Below are 20,311 nucleotides of genomic sequence, written 5' to 3'. Positions count from 1 at the left end.
AAATGCCTTCAGGTTTCCAATAATGAGGCTACTCTGAGTGACTCAACAATTGGCTGTCTGAGCCACAGGCTCAGAATGTTAATGACAGCTAGTTAGCCCTGTCTCTGCAGCAGCCTCTATGGTTACAAGGGGGGGAACAAGGAATCTGAGATTAACTGAGCATTGACTGTGTGCCAGATTCAGGGATTGTGTCTTATGCATGGTAGTTGATTGAAGCCTCTTATCCAATACAGGTTTATTAACCTGCTCACCACTTTAACTTATAGTGTCTGTGAGGATGTTGTCCAGATCCCAAGAGTGCTGACCCCAGGGTTTATGTGACACTGTGGTTCAGCTACCTACTCTTGAGCAGGTGCACCTTTCCTAAACTTTTGGTTTTAAGGAGCCACAAGGTGAACTTTCATCATGGCTCAGTGATTCATATTTTTCCTCCTAGTTTCCCAAAATGAATGGGTTTCCTCCTGTGCTTCCAGCCCTCCTTCATGTCCTCTTGAATCCCCTTTAAAGAAAGATCTGTGTGTCTCATTCCTCTTCAATGTGAATCTTCCAGAGCAGAGACTCACTAGGGCACCGATTTAATGAAATAAAAATTTCAAGCATGTTTGGTTTGATTCTAGAGAATTGGGAAAGCTTTTGTAGTCAGCTTTAAAAGGACAGAGAAAGGTGAAAAGAAGAAAGTAGGTCAAGTATAGTAACTAGGTAATGTCTTCGTAAGGGCTGCCTGGTGAAGATTTAGCTGATAAAAATGGAGAAACAACGGGACAGCCATAGTACCTTGACATCTGTGTGTCCTGAAATTGTGACTTTGGTGGTTTATAATATTTTATCTATATTGGGAATCGTATGTGCTAACTGCTATTCTTGTTTATATAGTACATATGAGGGTACTTCAAAAACCTATGCCAAATGAAATTGGTTTATTTTGGTACAAGAAGTGAAATCTAGGCATATAGAGGGCTTCAAAACATTCATGGAAAATACATATGATGAAGAAACTATATGTGAATTTTTATATATGTGTAATCTGTAAGGCAGAGAAAAAGAGAACTACCATCTGTTAGTTCACAGTGATTGCGACAAGCAGGTCTGGGGACAGTCTGAAACCAGCAGGCAGGATCCCCCAGCTAGGTCTCTCACACGGTAGCAGGAATCCAAGTGTTTGGGCTACCAGTGCCATTTGTTGCCTCTCTAGATATGTTAGCAGGGAGCTGGATCAGAAGCAGAGAAATTGGGGCTCAAATGAGGCACTCCAATATAGGATGCTAGTGTCACTAATAGCACCTATTGCACAATACCAAGTCCTCAAAAAGTTTTTTTTTTATGTTTTAAAGATTAATTTATTTGGAAGACAGAGTTATAGAGAATGAGTGAGGGGGAGATGGTTAAATGAAGTGAGAGGGAGACATTTTGCATCTGCTGGTTCGATCCTCAAATGGCCACAATGACTGGGCTGGGTCAGGCTGAGCCCAGGACCTAGACACTCTCATGCTCTCCTGTGTGGGTATGTGGGTGCAGGGGCCCAAGCACTTGGATCATCCTCTCCTGCTTTCCCAGGCACAGTAGCAAGGAGCTGGATTTAAAGCAGGGCAGCCTGGTCTCGAGCCAGTGCCCTTGTGGGGTGTTTTACTCTCTGTGAAGTAGGGCCAGGCTCCAAGTTTTTCAACCAAAATAAATAAGCTGTCTTTTTATGGAGCAAATACAAAACTTTCTTTCAGTTAGTTTTTTTTTCCTGTGAGCTTTTTGAAGTACCCTAGTTTATATACTATTTTTTAGAACACCAGAAGTGCAGACAGACTTAGTAACTACCAAAGGTTTGATAGGAAGAGCTGGAACCTGAGACTGGGACTCAGGCTGCTGTCTGAGCTACTAACCGCTGTGTTATCCTGCCTCTCAGCTTCATGATTCCATACGGTTTTAAAGATTCCTTTTCTTAATTAGAACCAGCCCAGCATGCAGTTGGAATGGTAAATATTTGTCATGTGTGGGGACAGACATGATGAGATTAAAAGGAGGGGGCCAAAGCAAAGTTCTGTACTGTCTTTTACATGCTCTTCCATCTGTATTTGCTGATCAAAGAGGTCACTTGAGCACAAGTGCTCAGATTTCATGCTCATAAGCAGCTTCCCTGTGGCTAAAGCCTTGCTCTACAAATTGGCTTTTAAAATATTTTGTGATAATGTCTATTGCTCTCTAATAGGAATGTTCTGAAGTCATTAACTTATGGGCTTCCTAACTAGGACTTTTATGGCAGTATTTTCCATAAATGCCAGGAATTGTCAAGTGGTTTCTGTTTTACTCTCCTGACTCTGCATCCACTCCCACTTACTGGAAGGAGCAGTGGGTTCTGGGAGACCTGAGCTGGCTGCCTGGGCCGTCAGCTACCTGGCTGCAATGGTTTGTGGTAGGAGGGAAGGGGGTGGGGCAGGAGAGTAAAAAGCTTGAAATGGTAAATTACTATAGGTTCTGAAGAAAAACAGAAGCATTTGTGGTTCAGATGAAAATAGCACATTTCCTTTCAGCTTGGACTGTGGGAGGTCAAAGTGCTCTGGGGGGTAGAAAATAAATAAAAATTGATCTCTCACCAGTGCAAGGTAATGCTCTGACTCTGGGAACTGATGTGACAGCTGCAGATCTGAGAATCTTGGGAAACCACTTTTGAAGGTTAAGAAAAAGCTCCCAACACCATGAGACATTAAAAAAGAAAAAAAGGCAGGCTGTATTAAGACATACAGTTTTTCAAGAATGATTTAAACCTCCATTTCTAAGACTGACCACCAGGCATAACAGAACCTGCCCAGCAGCAGGGTGTTCTGTGTCTGACCGTGGCTCTCTATCTCTCCTTACAGGTGAGAAGCCTTACAAGTGCTCATGGGAAGGATGTGAGTGGCGTTTTGCAAGAAGCGATGAGCTCACAAGGCACTACAGGAAACACACAGGTGCAAAGCCCTTTAAATGCAACCACTGCGACAGGTAAAAAGACTTGCCTGCTCTCGGCTGTGGAGGGGAGAGACGCAAGGTGTGGATGTGGGTGGGGTGTGGCCATATGTATGATCTTGGCATTTATCACAAACCTGTCTCATAGGAGACCTTACTTCTCCGTTGAGAGAACCAAAGAGATAGGAACGCTCTTCTCCATGTAGTCCAGAGGTGCTGGAAGTTCTTGAGTAGAGTTACACAGCATTTACTTTGGGCCAGGAACTGTCAGCTGCTGGGTATCAGCAAGACTGATGCTCGAGGAGCTGAAGCAACAGATAATTTTAGTAAAATATGAAAAATTATCAGATAGAAGATGTTTACCTGTAGCTGCTTCTGATCTTTTAAAATTAACATCAATGCCATTTCCCCCCTTCCTTTGTTGGCAGGAAAGAATGGAATGCTTGCTCCTGGGAAGAAAGATTAGTTGTAAGGCATTATTGTAAAAGCATTATTGGAAATGAGCTCCCTCTCTCAAGGGGACTACCTTGTTATTTCCCCCTTGAAAAATAGGTACAAGGGTCCAAAAGACGGCGAGGTTTTCAGAACTTATCTTATAATTCGATTTCAAACCTCCAGCATTTGATAGTAGAAGAAGGAGCACGTTGCACCAGATACTACCCAAGTAATAGTATCTGACAGCCCTGGCATTATCAACCAATAAACCCCAAAATGGAGACTCTGCAGGCCAAGGTGAAGGCAGGATTAGGTTTAGACATAATCAAATAACGGGCTTGCATCTGAGCGTGTTATCCTTCTAATCCTATTTCTGTGTTTAAAAGGAAGCTTAAGAAAATTAACCATCTTTTTAATGCAATACTAAAGGTCTCGGTTATGATGAGAAAAATGCTTCTAATACGATAAAAGCTCCTGAAAGCCTCAGGGTTCCCTGGCTTGGGCAGCAACTTGCAGGATGGCAGGAGGGGGTGTGCAGGAAGTCACCAGAGGCCTGGCTCTCCTTGGGAGGAAATGCGATTGCATTCACATCCTGCCTGCCCCAGACCCTGTGCCTGCACCTCCTGCTCACCAGGCCTTCCTCCATGGCGGTGCTTGTTTGGAAAGCAGAGTCTCATGGATGGCAAGTCAGCTTGGTGCTCCTGTAAGATGCTTATAAAGGCACAGTGATGTTTTTCCGTATTCTTTTTTTCTACTTCCTGAACAGGCTATTTTCCTCTTATCTTCATTCTCTAAGAACTAAATAAAGAGCTCAGGCCTCCTGGAGCCCTAGATAACCTCCCATCCCAGGGCTGAGGAAGTACCCTTTACAAAGCTATTGTCACCCAATCTCCTTGGAGCTCTCTGTCTACAAGGGAGCACAATTCATGGTTTCAGTTCCATCTCCTTCCATAGAAGCCGTACCGAATTTCCAAGAATCAGCAGCTGTTCCACACAGTGTGCTCCAGCAAGAGATCCTCTGTTTATATCTCCCTTCTCAAATGCGCTCCACTCCTCTCTAGCCTTGGCTCGCAAAATAAGCTATGCAGATGGTGACCCTGTCCATAGTCCTTTTGGGGGAAGTATTCCATTCTCTCCACTGGGACAAAGACAACTTCTTTGCGTGTTATCAAATTAGGAAGGTTGTAGGTACACACAAATCCTCCACATCTGAAAGACACTTGGAAAGTTACTCAGAAACTTTGGGCATTATGGGTTGCCATAATCCTTGGAAATAGATAAATGTTTTTAATGGAAGAATTTCCAGAATTAGAGTCCCTCTCTCCAAATCAATGAACTTGAAGAACTTTGGACTTTTTAACAGTCAATGTTTAGGCTTCCATCTGTCTAGCAGGATGATATGTAGAAAAAAAAAGTTCCAAAGGTACTGGATATTTCAGTTGATGACAGAAATGGGGAATTTGTGTAATGTTTTTCTTTGCTTTCTTCATCAATATAAACTGTGGTTTCTGGAAATAGAAGTTTGCTGGACCAATGGTTAAATCCTATGGTGTGGTATTTAGGGAGTTGTGAGTAGATCAATATCTATGGTATAGACCAAAAATAGCATATTTTCAACAATGTCAAAACTGAAAATTGGGCTCTCATTAAGTTCCTCATGAAGGCAGCACCTTGCATTGCAGCTGCAGTGGGTGTGCTGGGGATAGACAGGTTTGGGAGGTGGCATGTGTAAGTGAAATGGTCCCAACAGCAGGTGAAGGGGAAGGCTGGGATGCCTGTGGTATTGGCATTCCTGAGGAGACATTTGTCATTAGAAACAGGGCATCTGTAGCCCTGACTGATGAGTGCACTACTTTTTGCCTTCATAAAACTGAGCATTTAGAGCATCCTATTTTGAAGCTAATTTGAGTGTAGGCTTCCTTTTCCCGTAAGTATTTACTAAATTGAACTGATTTTGCATGCAATGTAGTTAACAAATACACAAGTATTTCAATTTTCCTTTTTCGGGGAGCCATCATTTGAAATTATTACATGCCACCAAAAATGTCTGTATTTCTGGCTTTGTCTGGAAAAGTCAGATGTGACCTTGGTGTGTTTGCACTTCTATTTGACTATCATTTACTGGAGCTGAAGAACATTCAGTGCCATTTTCAGGGGCCATTGATGCTCCCCTGTAGCCTCCTCAGCATGAAGGCAAAGCATTGGTTACCAAATATGATTATGCCTGCTGTTGTTTCCTCTTATGAAAAGGAGCAGTATTTCTTTGTATCCTTTACTTATCAGAAGCACATAGAGAGCTAAAAAGCACTATATATTATCATACTGAGCTGTTACACTTCTGACTTGAGTCGCTTGGCCCTTATAGACACTGAATGTTGGGGCCTCCAGCTCCAGAGTTGGATTAGGGGAGAAAGCAATGAGGTAGCTGTACCATTTGCTCACCATCTGAGTGCATGGTGTGGCCCACCTGCAGGGATGAGTCATTTTCAAGTCCACAGAGTGTAAGACTGTGGAGAATGGTGGACTGAGTTCTGTTTCTATTAGTAGTGGCATTCAGGACATTGTCCCCTTGGACTCAGCACAATTACAGTCTGTTACCAGAATCGTACATCTAAGGTTACAGGCAGTTTGTACCATCTCCATCTTTATATCATTTCACTTATAAGCAATAAAAAATACTGACCGGTATTTTAACCCTTTGATCTCCCAGATGATCATTGTTGGCCTAATATTGGCATGTTGTAGTGCCACTCTTCTATAAAGAGAAAAGGTGATGGGGTTTGGCTTTTTCTTTTTAATACACAAATTTCACTCACTAGGAGTATTTTGGGGATAGAGTTGTAGGAAAGCAGTTCAAGCTGCTAGCTGCTTTAATTCCATGTGGGCACTGGTTTGTATCCTGGCTGCTCCATTTCCAATCTAGCTCCCTGCTAATGGCTTGTAGAAATCAATGGAAAATGACCTAAATGTTGGACCTCTGCCACGCACGTGAGAGACGGGTAAAGCTCCTGACTTCTGACTTTGGCCTGGCCCATAGCTGATGACTGAGCCTCCTTGGGAATCAGCCAGTCACTAAATGGAGGATTTATCTGTCTCTCTGTAATTCTCTGACTTTTGAATAGATAAATAAATCTTAAAAAAAAAATCCTTCTTATTTAAGGTCATCTGGATACTGTGTAGTTACAAATATCATCTGGGGTTATATTACCCTCAAAATTATTTGATTCTGCATTTATAAATGCCAAGCTTATCTGTTGTCCAGTGAGTATAAATTAATGAATAAAATCATAACTAAGAAGTCTGCTGGCCTATTGAATTTAAATAAAAACCTCAGGGATGAGAGACCACATTAAACCCCCAAATTATATATTTCCTAGAATTTGAACAAATCATTACGCTCATTTGATTGATTTTATACCCTGCTTTTTATTTCCTGGAAGAATCTGAAGAGTAGATATGTTTGTATAGATAGATGATGGATAGATGATAGATAGATAGATAGATAGATGATAGATAGATAGATAGGTAATATCCAGCAGACGCTAAAATCAGAGTAAATATTGAACATCTTAAGGGGTACTTCCAAAAGTCTGTAGAAAACGAAACTGAATGGGAATTTTATTTTGGTGCAAAAAGTTTTGAAATCCATGTGTAGATGTTTAAAAATATATAATATATATTTTTCATGAACCTTTTTGAAGACACTTTATACAGGACTGAATAATACCTTCATTTAAATGTCAACATCAAGATTGCTATTTTTCTGAAAATTCTCAGGAAATAGAAAAGAAAACTGATCTTGCCCACTCTTCTCTCAGATTCCTGTGTTTCCCTTTTAGGTGGGTGGGATTCTTTTAAAAATATATTTATTTATTTAAGATTGATAAGTGGATGTATTGATCCATCTGTTGGTTTGCTCCGCAAATGCCTGCAAACAGGGGCTGAAGCCACAAGCAAACAGCGCAATTTGGGTCTCAAATGTGAGTGGCAGGGATCCAAGTGCTTGAGGACCTGATGTCTCCCAGAGCATGCCTTAGCAGGAAGCTGGAAGTGGAAACATGCATCAACCTGGGCATCCCAGGCAGTCTTTGCTTGTCTGCTTGCTTATTTATTTATTTAATTAGAAGACAGAGTAGCAGAGAGGGAGAGACAATGAGAGATTATCTACATGTTTGTTCACTCCCCAAATGGCTGCAATGACTGGGGCTGTGCCAACCTTAAACTGTGGGCCTGAACCTCCATACAGATTTTCTGCTTGGGTAAGAGTGACCCAAGCACTTGCATCATTTTCCACTGCTTTCCCAGGTTTGTTGGCAGGGAACTGGATTGGAAGTGGGGCAATCAGGACTTGACGTCAGTGCCCATTTGGGATTCTGAGGGTTATAGAAGGTGACTTAATCCACTGTACCACAACTCCTGCTCTCTCACCACCTCCACCAGCATTATAACTGCTGCTGCTAGCATCTACTCCATCCTGCACTTGGATTCTTAGTGCTAGTTTTGTTGATTTCTCTTAGGTCCTAACTACTTTTGCTTGTCTAACTTAACTTCAGGATTAATTCTGCTTCTTTTCTCGACCAAATTCTATAAATGTAGTAGTATGCTTATTTACTTCATAAATTTACTGTCTTGTAATTTTGTTGGTTATAAGTCCAACATAAGTCTCACTGTCAGGATGGCATCCTTCCTGAGAGGCTATGGAAGGGTGAGAGGAGTCTGTTTCTTTTATCTTCTGGCTCGTAGAGACTGTTTGGGATCATTGGTTCATGGCCCAATCCTTCCAAAGTGGCCAGTCCTTGTCATGCTGCCATTTTCCTATTACCTCTGTGAGTTCCTCCTAATGACCCTCCTAATGGCCCCATTAGCTCATCCAATATAACCTTCTTAGTCTAAGGTCAGCTGTTTATTAAATAGCATCTACAAGCTCAGTTCCCCTTGGGCATGTAACAAAACACCATCAGGGGACCAAACTTGTGGGTGGCATGTTATTGTACTTGCCACAGTTCTTAAGTTGGGTGCTCTGTGCTTGCTCTCTCTCTCTATCCCTCTCTCTCTTTCTCTTTTATTAGCCTAAATATGCAGAAGAGGCCAAGTGCAATGGTCTCTGGAATCAGAGTCCTGGGGTAAAATTCCTGGCTTTGCCACTTTCTGATATCTCTTCTAGTAGTTGGGATAAACATGGTACCTTCTTTATAGGGGTCTTGTGAAGAGGTCAGAGTTAAAAAGAAGCACCTGCAAGGAGAACTTTGCACCTTGGATCTTCTTTCTCTAAGACCTTGGGATGAAGGAAGTAGACAGGAAGCAAGGAATAAAGGAGGAAGAAAGGCAGGAGAGAGTGAAGAAAGAAGTCAATGAGCTGTGTTCCAGGACACAACAGAATTGTGCATTTGAAATGCTGACTTTCCTACAGGTTACTACAGTGCATTTTCTGTGTAGCAGAGAGATGAAGTATTGGCTTTTAAAGAAAACTTACAGTTTTGTAGCAAATCAAATCCCATGTAGGAGTCTCTTTAAGAGATTATGCAAATAAATTACTCATAGCAAATCAATGACTTATATAAATGCCTGTAAAAGGAATTATAATTATACAGAATGTTAATGGATTTCATTGTTTTCTGGTGTACTTTTCCCGTTCTTATGTGTCATTCATTGAACTTTATCCTGCTTCATTTCCTTGGAGTTTTCCTCAGATACACCTATTTCAGGAGTGGACACAAACAGAGGGCATGGAGAATATTGGTGCTAGGAGAAGGGTCGACTTTTGTTTGTTTGTTTGTTTTAAGCATGAACAGGGACATGACCAGGGAGGTTCTGCCTTGGACATGAAATCCAGCTAACCTGATGGGTGAGCTTGCTAATATCCTTACAAGAGTTTTAGACTGTGGAGTGTCTCAGGCTTCAAAAGGAGTTTGGAAACTTAATTAGAATTAAAAAATAGAAAGAGCCAGAAGGAGAGCTCCTATAAGGACAAACAAAATTGACTACTGATTACTGAGATTCTAGTCAGAGTCTTAGATTATAAGATAATGAGTGGAAATGCCCATGCTATTAGCCATAAAATACAGAAACCTGACTCAGATTGGTATGTGTTTCATAAAATGTTTTTTAGCTCTGGTAACTAGAAACTAAGTTAGCTTTGTCTTGACTTGGCTTTCAGATGCTGTTGTTAGCACTCCTTCCCTTTCTGTTCCTGGGATTGCCTTCTTCTCTGTTGGCTTCCCTGTGGACACCAGCCCCTCCAGGCTTGTGCATTAGCTTTTCTCTTACTTCCAGCTAGTGTCCCAGAGTTGCCTCTCATTGGCCCTCTGGGCGTCACGTGAATGCCTCGTAACAGATTACTCTGGCCGCATCTTCAGGGTAGGAGGAAGGGCAGCTCCATACATCTGAGAACACAGAGGATTGCTTGCTCCCCAAGAGGAAGCTATCAAGTTGATTGGGCCAGAGGAACGAGGAGGGAAAACAACTCCGGCCTCCACCCTAACACTGAGGAAGGCATTCAGTTATGGACATCAGGCTTCAAGGAACAGTTCCAGCAGAGGCTTGGAAATTTGCATAAGTTTTAACCCTCCTTCTGCACCTACAAACTGTGCAATTGTAGTGTCCGTTTCCTTATCACTCACTCTCACTGGGGAGGGTTGCTGGGATGTCACTGGGGTCATACTGGGGAAACCGCTAGCACAAGGCATGTGTATCTTAACATGTTCAACAAGTGTGATCATTCTCCTCCACTCTTTCCCTTGACTAGCACATAGGCCTTTAGTTTGAACTGGCAGTCTTTCTGAGTTTTCATAAACAGTTTAGAGCAATGTGAAGTTCAGGATTGACAGCTGGGTTTTCACTGTCAGATATCACTGATATTAGCTACTTTTATACATATTTAAACTGTCTTTATAGGATATGGGCATGGTACACTTCTAAAATACTTTCACACTTGTGTCATCCTCAGTAATTAGAATTAAGATCACAGTAGTTGTTGCGCACTGAGATTTTCTGTATGCCAGTTTTTAAAAGTTTTTTGGGGGGGAGGTTAAAACTGAACAACTTTTTTAACATCCTCCCACACTCCCTTCAAAATGTAGACATTTTATAACACATATATTAATTTCCTGAAAGCAGAGATATTAATGTCACAGAGTGAGGGGTTCATGTTGATTATACTGGACAAAGAAAGGTGTATTGTCATGTACAAGATGTAATACAATGAAGAAATGTTTATAACTAAGTGCCAAAAGATTTGAAATCCAAACAGTTTTTGTATACTTATTTTTTTAATTTATTTGAAAGGCAGAGTTACACAGAGAGGGGGAAGGGGAGAGACAGAAAAAGGAAGAGAGAGAGGGAAATATTTATCCTCTGATTTATTACTCAAATGGCTATAATAGCCAGAGCTGAGTTGCTCCAAAGCTGGGAGCTAGGAACTTCTTCCAGGTCTCCCATGTGGGAGTAGGGACCCAAGGCCCTAGACCTTCTGCACTGCCTTCCCAGGCCATAAGCAGGGAGCTGAATCAAAAGTTGAGCAACCATCAGCAGAACTGGCACCCAATGTGCTACGCTGGCATCACAGGCAGATTAGCCTACTACACCACCAGTTTGTATATTGTCCATTTATATTAACTCCTGAAAATAAGAGCAAACATGTAAAATTTCTTTTTCTATCTGGCTTATTTCACTTATCATGATGGTCTTCAGTTCCATCTACCTTGTTGCAGATGTCAGGGCTTTATTTTTTAAGGCTGAGTAGTATTTCATCATGTACATGTAACATATTTCTTTATCTAGCTGTCAGTTTAAATGTCATCTTATAAGAATGTGCTCTTAATGTTTCCCACTTTACCGAGGAAGATTTAAGGTAGAGGTTAATGTGCTGAGAGTCACAGAGCTATTAGAACTGACGTTTGAACCCCAGCGGTCTGACCCCTGAGCTTACCTTCCCTGCGAACACATCACCCAGGTTCTCACTGCATATATGCCACACCCCTCTTAAAGATAGGTGGAATCATTTATTGTGGGGTGATTGAAGTAGAGATCTTTGCTTGAACCTCTCTAATTTCTCTGTTTGTATTTTCTAGGTGTTTTTCAAGGTCTGACCATCTTGCCCTCCACATGAAGAGACATATCTAAAAACCTTAAAGGCCAGAGTTGCCATGGCATCGGCCAATATCTGAAGGAATGCTGTGAGGCAGGGGGCTGGACTTCAGGAGGGGACTCAATGCCTCTCAGAAGAAAGTTCTCACTTATAAACCTCTGTGTACACACACGCACACACACACACACACACACATCCATACACACTCTCACACCGACCTACACACATACGCTGCCATGCACTCAACTATAATTAAATATATACGTCTATTCTTTATGCCTTGCCCTAGCCAGATGGTAGAAGATGAAAAAGAAGGAAAACAGGTGAACTCAGCAAGGCAGACTGGCTGCTGACTTCAGCACTATTGGAATTATTTCCCGCTGTTGCCAATGGAAATCAAAGAAAGTGGATGTGACGTCTCTGCGGGTGGACGGCAGTACGAGGGGCTTATTTAACTTGCTTCTCAGTGCAACTTGATAGGAGAACACAACGTCTTCGAGTTGCATATGTGTAGCACTAATGTTTCTTTTTAAATAGTTGGGGAATATGACCTAGAAAACCAAATTGCAGTTTGGTAGCCAAAATTAACTCTTGGTTTATTTGTCCTTTGTGTGTGAAAAGTCCTACTATTCCGTGCGTCAGATTTCCTCACAGAACTGTTGATTGGTTTTGATTCTTTTTAGTGCCACTGAGATCTTTCCAGTCGATACCAACGGCCTTAGGGCGGCAGACTCTGGAATTACACCTTACACCTCTCTCGCCTGCATTTCTCTAGACTTCACTCTCAAGGGAGGAGTTTTCTTTCCTTACTTTTTGACTTTTGCACACCATATGCACTAGGGATTCTGGAAACTTCTAGCATGACTGCAAAGTGGCCAAGAGAATAAAGTCCTGATGATACATCACAGTATATCCCTTGAGCCTCACCTTATTGCCAGTGCTAGAATTTTTCTTTTTAATCTCTCTGTTTTTTGCTAATGAAAACTTGAAAAGCTTATTTGGAAGCTTAAACGTTTTATCTTTCCTCCATGGACTAAATCTCTCCTGAACTCTCTCCGCACCTGGATGTGCAGATCTCGAAGCAGCCAATCAGATGGGACATCACAGTTCTCTCTTCCTCCTTGAGGCATAATGACCTCAGCTTGCAGTGATGACCGCTGTGCTGTGTGTCACTGCTACCCTAGAACCAGTTCCAGGATAGATGTCGCTAGTCTCAAAGGGCAGCTGCGTACTGAATCTAACTCTGGGTTACGACCTGACACAAAGCCAAAAATATCACTCTTGCCAGGAATGAGGAAAACTGAGGATGCCTCCTAAGTCTAGTGGCTTCATAAAACATCATCCTCGCTTCCTCTCTCATACCCGATGAGCTCATATTACTTGTCAAAACACACAGTTCAAAATGCCATTGTGGGAATGAAGGGTTGACCTTTAAGGAAAGGGTTGAGGTGTTTCTCTCATAGTCTGTCTAAAAGGGAAGGCATGTTTCTAATTTGGTTTTGGCTAGGCCCACCATGACTTACGACCTACAATACCCATGGTCATCAGAGGCCTTTCGCTCTGCAAACTGACTCCAAGGGGGTTCACATTCCTCACCTGTCACCCCACCCCCCACACATCCAATACTGGTCTCTCTACCCACATTGTTAGCTAGCTGGCATTGGCCTCATGTCCAAAGACTGCCTTTAGGACCACTAAATGGCCTATGCAAGCAAGTGGGGTGGTTATTAGGACAGATTGTATATTTTGTATATTCTGGGACCATCCCTTCAAGACAAGTCTAAAAAACAAAAATGGCATTTGGTCCGCACGTGGCTGCTGCTCCTTCATACCAGCTGGCTGCCCTCCTGCCCTCCTCAGACTGTTTGACTCATTGACTGTTAAAATGCCACCCCATATACATTTGGGATGCAAAACTGAAGTCATTAAAAGGAAATCATAATATAAGAAACACAAAGACAGGTATGACAGCAACCTTCGAGATCCTTCGCATTTGGGTTTTCTGCTTTCTGCAACCATTGTTTTCACTGGGATGTTGGAACAGCTCGTCTGGAGGTACAGGCACCTCCGATCACAATGCTGTAGCTGCCAGCCGGACACTTGGGGCATTTTGAGGTCTGGCCCTTAGAATTTTCTTTGTCTTCATTTTTTTTTTTTGAATTTAGACCAAAAAAAAATAATAATAAAAAGAAAAAATAAAAGAAAAAGAAAAAAAGGGAAAACATCCTAAACATTCACTCATACACAAAATCTGTCCATTTGCCGGAGGCAATTATGTATGTTAGTTGGAGTGTATTAAAAAATCCATTTTATTCCAAAGATTTAAAACTAGACATGACTTAAAAACAAGCTCTGGAGCACTGCTTGCTGACAATCTTGTAGTTCTCTACTGCATTTGAGTGCGTGGTGTGGCCAGTCCATCAGGGCATACCATGGGATTCTATTTGAATGTGTGGAGCATCCTTTCTGGATAAAGGATGTGTGAGGAATCTTGAACCTCAGCTGTATTAAACTGTAGCGCCTCCAGTCAGTGCACTAGATGAAATTTTAGATACCCCAATTTTTGTTGTTTCCTTTTTATTCCTTTCTATAGCAGCATCCAGCACCCACGCACGCACACACCAGTGATGGCACTGAGCCATGGCTGTCAAGATTTACAGACGTTCTCTCCTGAGCTGGAGCTGCTCTTGTCTCTCAAAATGATATTATTATTAAGGGTTTATAAAGGTTTGAACTGATCAATGCAAGGCTCTATTAAAAAGAAAGGTTTTTGTTTTGTTTTTTTTTTTGAAAAAAAAATGCAAGAGTAATCATTACTTGTCGGTTCCCTTGTTGTCATCTGTGGTCTCTTTTGGATGTGGCAGAACAAAGGCCCTTTGATCCTCATCAGTGTCTGAGATGTTTAGTAATTTTTCTCTTTTGTATCAGTGAGGTCCTTTGTAATCTGCTCCTGAGCTTCCTCAGAGCAGGGTGCACTGTAACGCCATGATGGTGCTTGCTTGCTTGCTTCAGTGTCATCTGTTGACTGTGAGAATTGGCCTGAGAATCTGGTGGGTGCTAAGTGTATGGCTTTGAAACTGTTCTCTAGCCCAACTTGACACCTGTGAGTGGTAAACCGTCCTCTCTATGGGGATCGGGACAGCTCCAACTCTTCTGGAAGTAGATTTATGATAAAGTGTCCAACATCTTTGAAAGAGCAGAGATGGTCCTTAGGAAACTCTAAACAGCCTGAAGACAATTTCTACCCCCAAAAGACTGGTTCTTGAAAATGCTTTGGTGGATATTTGAAACACATTACATCCATTTCTCATTTAAACTGTTACCTCCTAACATTCCAGGGGATCCCAAACTTGCAAGGAGGAACCTTGCATGGTGTTTCTGCAGTTGCCCTCCCCAGCACACCCTTTCCAGGGTTCAAAGTGTGATATGTAGAAAAGTGTTTCTTAGCCACTGACCATTTTCTTTAAGTTATGCTTCTTTCTCCTGCCACATGGCTGTAAGTCAGGGATGTGGAAACGTGAAATTAAGTTGCCACTCCTAGCTACTGGCCCCCGGCCCCATTACAGGTTGATTGGCCCGGCTTAATGCCTGGTGGTGATGAGTGTCATGTCCAGAAAAAGAAATGTTAGAATTCTAGGACAAAGCTGCATTTTGTCAAAATATTGGAGGCCCCAACAAGTACTCCATGCCGACCGTATCCTCCTCTCCACACGCTTTCCCTTGCTCTCTCCTCTCGACGCCATCACTCCCCAGCTGCACCTCTTGTGCCCTTTTTACATCTTTGCTAGCCTGATTATAACAGGGTATAAAGACAGCCAACCTCATGCATGTTAACAGAACTGATTCCTATGAAAAAAAAAAATCTTCTTTGAATCCATAGAAGATTTTAAAGAGACTTTAGTTTGGGTTGAAGTTTGAGCTTACCCATGTCTGTTTGCATTAAAGGGTAAATAAACGGGGGTTGGGGGGTGGGCTGCTTGTCCAGTGTATCCAGAACATTCTGCCAATGGCCCTCACTTCTGTATTTGGTGTCAAAGCCCAAAGAAAGAAACTCACATTGCAAGAAAAACAAAGTGTGATGATTAGGTTTGCTGATTCAAATGATTTCCTCCTCAGAGGTCACTTCCTGCTATGTAACGTAGAATGGTAAGTGCTGGTACTGTTTTCAGGAACGAGGAAAAAGGTAGGATAGGTCAGAGATGCCACATAATTTACTATAAAATTAAAAGACGTTGCTTGTTTCTTTCTTAAAAAAACAATCTGGCCACAGCTTTGTACCTGGAACATTGCCAAAGTGAAAGTTCAGGAAGAAGGACCTGATTGAAATTACTCCTGGGAGCTTTCCCTGGCCTTTTCTAAAACTGGTCATCCACCAAGCTCAGGAGTGGGGGCCGGAGCAGCAGGTTGGAGTTCTGGGTACCTGGATGAGAATCGGTGAACAAGGTGATAGCTCGATGTGAATACTAAGCGCCTGAATTGACACCAATGCCTCTTTGCTGGCCTGTTTTCCTGGGTGAGGATCTTTGGGGATGTGTTGAGAGAATCAGCAATTGCTTGTAAATAATGTGATAACCCGTGACTGACTGCTTGGGGTTTCAGGTGTTCTCTGGTGTTTAACATTCTGCTAACTCCACCTCTGTTGGTTCCTAAAAGACCCTGGAAAGGGGAAAGATCAAGCTGCAATTAACTTTCTCACGTGCATCCTTCCGATCTAGTACTGTACTCTTGGAGTGTTTTGCGTTTTACATTCTCGGGAAACAGGTATCCAAAATGGAGGGAGAAATCCCAGGTCGCTGCTCCCACGCAAGGTCCTCTTCCAACAGGGCTCCCTCTCACGAGGGAGGGGGATGGCGTTCTTTGTTGGAGACTGATTATACAGCTTTTCATTTTCAACTGTGAGCTTTGGAATCGCACATCGCTTTGACTCCAGCTTCTGTCTACTGCCCTAAAACCGACCCCACGTCAGACAAATGAGGGTGGTATGCGTGTATGCGCCCAGACACATGCGCACGTGTATCTATTGTACCTTCGCGGAAGGAAAACAGGCTACTGACGTTTTAAGAGGAGTAGCCACCAGTGCCTAATATCTTTTGCGGGGGATGGATGCTTATATTTGCCAGTCTACAGAGACCACACTGGGAGTTCCACGTGGAGGGGAGGGCTTGTGGGAGGGGACAGGGGACGGGTGAATCCTAGGCCTATGGACTGGAGACATAGTGATGGGGTCCTGCAGGCTTTGGGGCTCGTTGGCTGTTTTTCAGTCTTTTTTTTTTTTCTTCCCAGCATGCATTCCCTAGCTAAACCCAGTCTCAGTATGACTTCCTGATCTTCCACTTCAGCTTCATTCCAGGGAGGAAAACTATACCAGTTATGGCCAAGATCTCCTTGCTAACACACAGGCAAAAATCAATGTTTCATATTCTGACGCCTCCCTCCCCTTTCCCCAACCCCCCCACCCTTCGCCCACTTCCTGCTCTCACCATACAATTTCCCAGCCACTACACATTTTAGTTCAAATCTCTATTATCCATCTAACAGTTGCTTGAAGAAATTGAGTTTTGCACTATACATTTTCTTTTTGCCAGATGTGTCTAACAAGTGTGTTTGGAGAGACCTGCTCCCAGCCCCCATCCTTCACCCTGTACCCCCTGGTCACATTCTCTCAGGCCTTCTCTGGTATTTATAATATATCACAGAAGTACCCAGTCTTATAGCCCTCGGTTATGCCTTTTTTTGACATTTTATTTTTTTTAAGCTTTTTATATATATATATAAATATATTACTTTGTCAAGTTTTTTTGCTGTACAAAAGTCTTAAGATTTAAAACTATTATTTGTATTATATGATGGTGGTATGTTAATGTTACAAAATTATTAATGAAGAAAAATTTATTTTTGTTACTGGTCTGTTTCATAATTCTTTTTTAAATTGGTATATTGTAAGATATCTATGCAAAAAATGTTATGTGACGCATTTTTATTTAAGAATGTAATATGTGTAATAAACAGTAGAATGTGTTTGGCCTTGGAATGCCTTACTGTATTTCTCCTGAGCTTATTTACTAAAGGGAAAAAATCCTCAGAAAGTCACAGGTGGATATTTCCATACCTCACAAAAGTTTTCTTTCTCAGAGAAAGGGAAGGTAAAGGTTGTAGTATATGGTTTTGTTTGTGAGGGGTGTGTGTGTGTTTGTGTGTATGTGTGTGAATTTTATGATTTCAGTGGGGGTAACTCTGTCCCAATAAGAAGGGATGTTAAAGACAGTTTATTTCCTCAAGGGGAGAAAACAAGCAAATGGCTGGTGGTTATGAAAAGCAATATTTTAGAATGAGGTAGATTATGGAATGTTATTTGTTTAGGGGGTTGGAGGAAGCTTATTGAAAGCAGTTTATTTGGCGAGAGAAGGAGACAGTTGTTCCGTGATGGCGTGAAATATAGCCTATTTGGAAAGGATTATTTGAAGCAGTCTGTGCAAGGAAGAGGAAAGCAAAAGGCTATAGGGAATGACGTAGAGGAGGGTTGGGGGAGGAAATTTCCAGGTGATACTTGGTAACCAGGTAGGCAAAAAATGGCCTACTAGGGGCAGAGAGAGTCTAGGCTGCGTTGAGTACAAAAACAGTAGGTGCAAATAAAATCAGCCCCAGATTCCTAGAAAATAGAGATGGAAGGGCTTGGGGGGCACAGGGTGGGCAGGATTCTCGGAAGCGTAAAGATCACTCTGAAAATCTTCTCGTCTGCACTTAGTTCCTAGGGAGGAATCAGAGTCAGGAGGAAGATAGAGAATCAAACTGGTGTCCCTAGCCCGGTGTCCTTATACACCGAGTCCTCCCGTGAAGGATGTCATTAGCTGAAACAGCAAACATGTTTGTCACATGCGACATGCTGCTCATCAAGCTTTCCTTGCCCTGTTTGGATATGGAAGTGGGCCCGGTGGTGAGTAACCTGCATCCTTAATCAAGAGACTCTTATGAGACACTTTGAATAAATGTTGACATTAGAAACCATGGCTGCGGTGACCGCACTGGCTGTGTGGGCACAGACGTTTCTTAGTCTTTGAACAGCAAAATAGGGGTAAGGAGTGGGGCAGAAGATGTGGATGGGAAACTCAGTGATTGTGTCTGTTCCCCAACAAAACATAAGGTAAAGAGAACAGGAGGCACTGCAGGGTCAGGGAAATGTTTTAGAAAATTAAATATGAGCTGCCACATTTCCTGAGCAGGCCAGCGAGCTGGGTACATAGCATATGAGAGCTGACCTACCAGAAATGTCATGATCCTTGCAGGTTACCCAGAGACCATAGAACTGCCTCCCAGGCCCTGATCTTTCCATTGCTCCAGCACTAGATGGGAAATTGAATTCTCAAAACCAAGATCTTTCAGCTAGAAATTTATTTGAGCAAGAAGGGAGGAGATAGTGTTGAGCGATTACTTTGAATAAGGTTTATTAATCTGTTTCTCTGGCTTACAAAAGGATATGAAATTGAACATTTTTGATGGGGGCAGCCTGCACTGCACTGAGGTTAAGAGGAAAGAGTGGTAAGTCTAAACTGGCATAAGGAAATGAGATTTTGATCTCTGCGAGTGTTCCTGAAAACTAAAGTCCTACTATTTCGACTCACTTTTTGCTCAATGTAGCTCTCAGTGCTTGCATGTTAACAACTTTATCACCTTTCTGAGCCTTTTTGTTGTAATTTAAGGTAAATTCAAAGGTCACTCCACATAGCAGAGTTGCTTTCCCAGACATTGAATAAATCTGTCTTTTATATCGGGCAGCTGCTAATTTCTCTACTATGTTCTCCCTATTTGGAAGGTGCAGATACTTTCTGCATTACCTTTTTGCAATATTTATCTCTTTGTCAGCTGTGGATCAAATAAGCAGCCTTGGTAACTTAAAAAGTGCAAAAATAATTGTAATTCAAATCCAATAGTCATCTGCTGGAAGCAAAGTGCCGTAAACCTTGTGACAGCTGTCATCTGAGGTTGTGTATCCAGTTGGGAATGCTGGGCTAATGGAGTCTCATGAAAAACAGATTGTAGAGAAAAGCAAATTGATAAATAATTTAGTATTCCTAGCCCATGTTCTACTCAGGAGTTTAGAAAAGAAGATGGTTAAAACTTTAAACTGAAGCAAGATTTTTGAGGTTTCCGGTAGGGAAGATGGCTTCTTCATGATGATCCAGTTCAAAGTTTCTCCTCCTACATTATGCACTTTAACTGGGCCTTTAAAATCTATCAGTAATGGTTGACTTGAAATTGATTTAACTTAAAAAAAATCCTGCCTGATCATAGTATGCTTATACACATACCCATAGTTTAAAAATGAAATGATGACAAAGCTACAAGAGAGTGGGAGAACAGACTTATGTTTGCATAGATAAGCATCATTCACCATTATGATTAGTTGCTGTTTGAATGAGAGAAACTGGGGTTGCAGAGAGAGATAAATACTACATGATCTCATTTATATTTAGAACCTAAAATAGTTAAACTCATGAAGCAGAGAGTAGAATGTTAGTTTCCCTGGTCTAAGTGAGAGAGTTGGAGAGATGCTAGCCAAAGGGTACCAAATTCAGTTTACTAGGAGATGCAAGTTCAAGAGATTGATTTTAAACATGGTAATCATACTTACTAGTTCTGTGTACCATTGGAAATCCCTGACTAGATCTGAAGTGTTGTCATGACAAAAAGTGAAGACCATGTGAGATAATGCTTTTGTGAATTAGCTCAGTGAAACTATTCTACAATGTATACATGCTTCAAAACACAATGCTGTATGTAATATATATCGTGTTTACATATCAAATATAATTTAAAAACAGAGAAATTGAGACTAAAAGAGGATACGTGACTTGGTCA

At 41.9% G+C, this 20,311-nt stretch overlaps 1 protein-coding gene across 2 annotated transcripts in view; it reads left to right on the top strand.

Annotated features, from left to right (window-relative positions):
• The window catches only part of KLF7 (Kruppel like factor 7), a 93,032-nt gene extending 75,559 nt beyond the window's left edge, over positions 1-17,473 (top strand). For both annotated transcript variants that reach the window (XM_040984550.1, XM_040984551.1), the window contains 2 exons: positions 2,847-2,970; positions 11,439-17,473. In XM_040984550.1, the coding sequence (XP_040840484.1) occupies positions 2,847-2,970; positions 11,439-11,490 (176 nt within the window). In that variant the 3' untranslated portion in view covers positions 11,491-17,473. The remainder of the gene's footprint in view (positions 1-2,846; positions 2,971-11,438) is intronic.
• The last annotated feature ends 2,838 nt before the right edge of the window (positions 17,474-20,311 follow it).

Source organism: Ochotona curzoniae, unplaced genomic scaffold (genome assembly GCF_017591425.1).
Source record: "Ochotona curzoniae isolate NIBS_2020 unplaced genomic scaffold, NIBS_Ocur_1.0 contig_4148, whole genome shotgun sequence".
Classification (NCBI taxonomy): domain Eukaryota; kingdom Metazoa; phylum Chordata; class Mammalia; order Lagomorpha; family Ochotonidae; genus Ochotona; species Ochotona curzoniae.
This window is presented reverse-complemented; position numbering and strand designations above follow the sequence as displayed.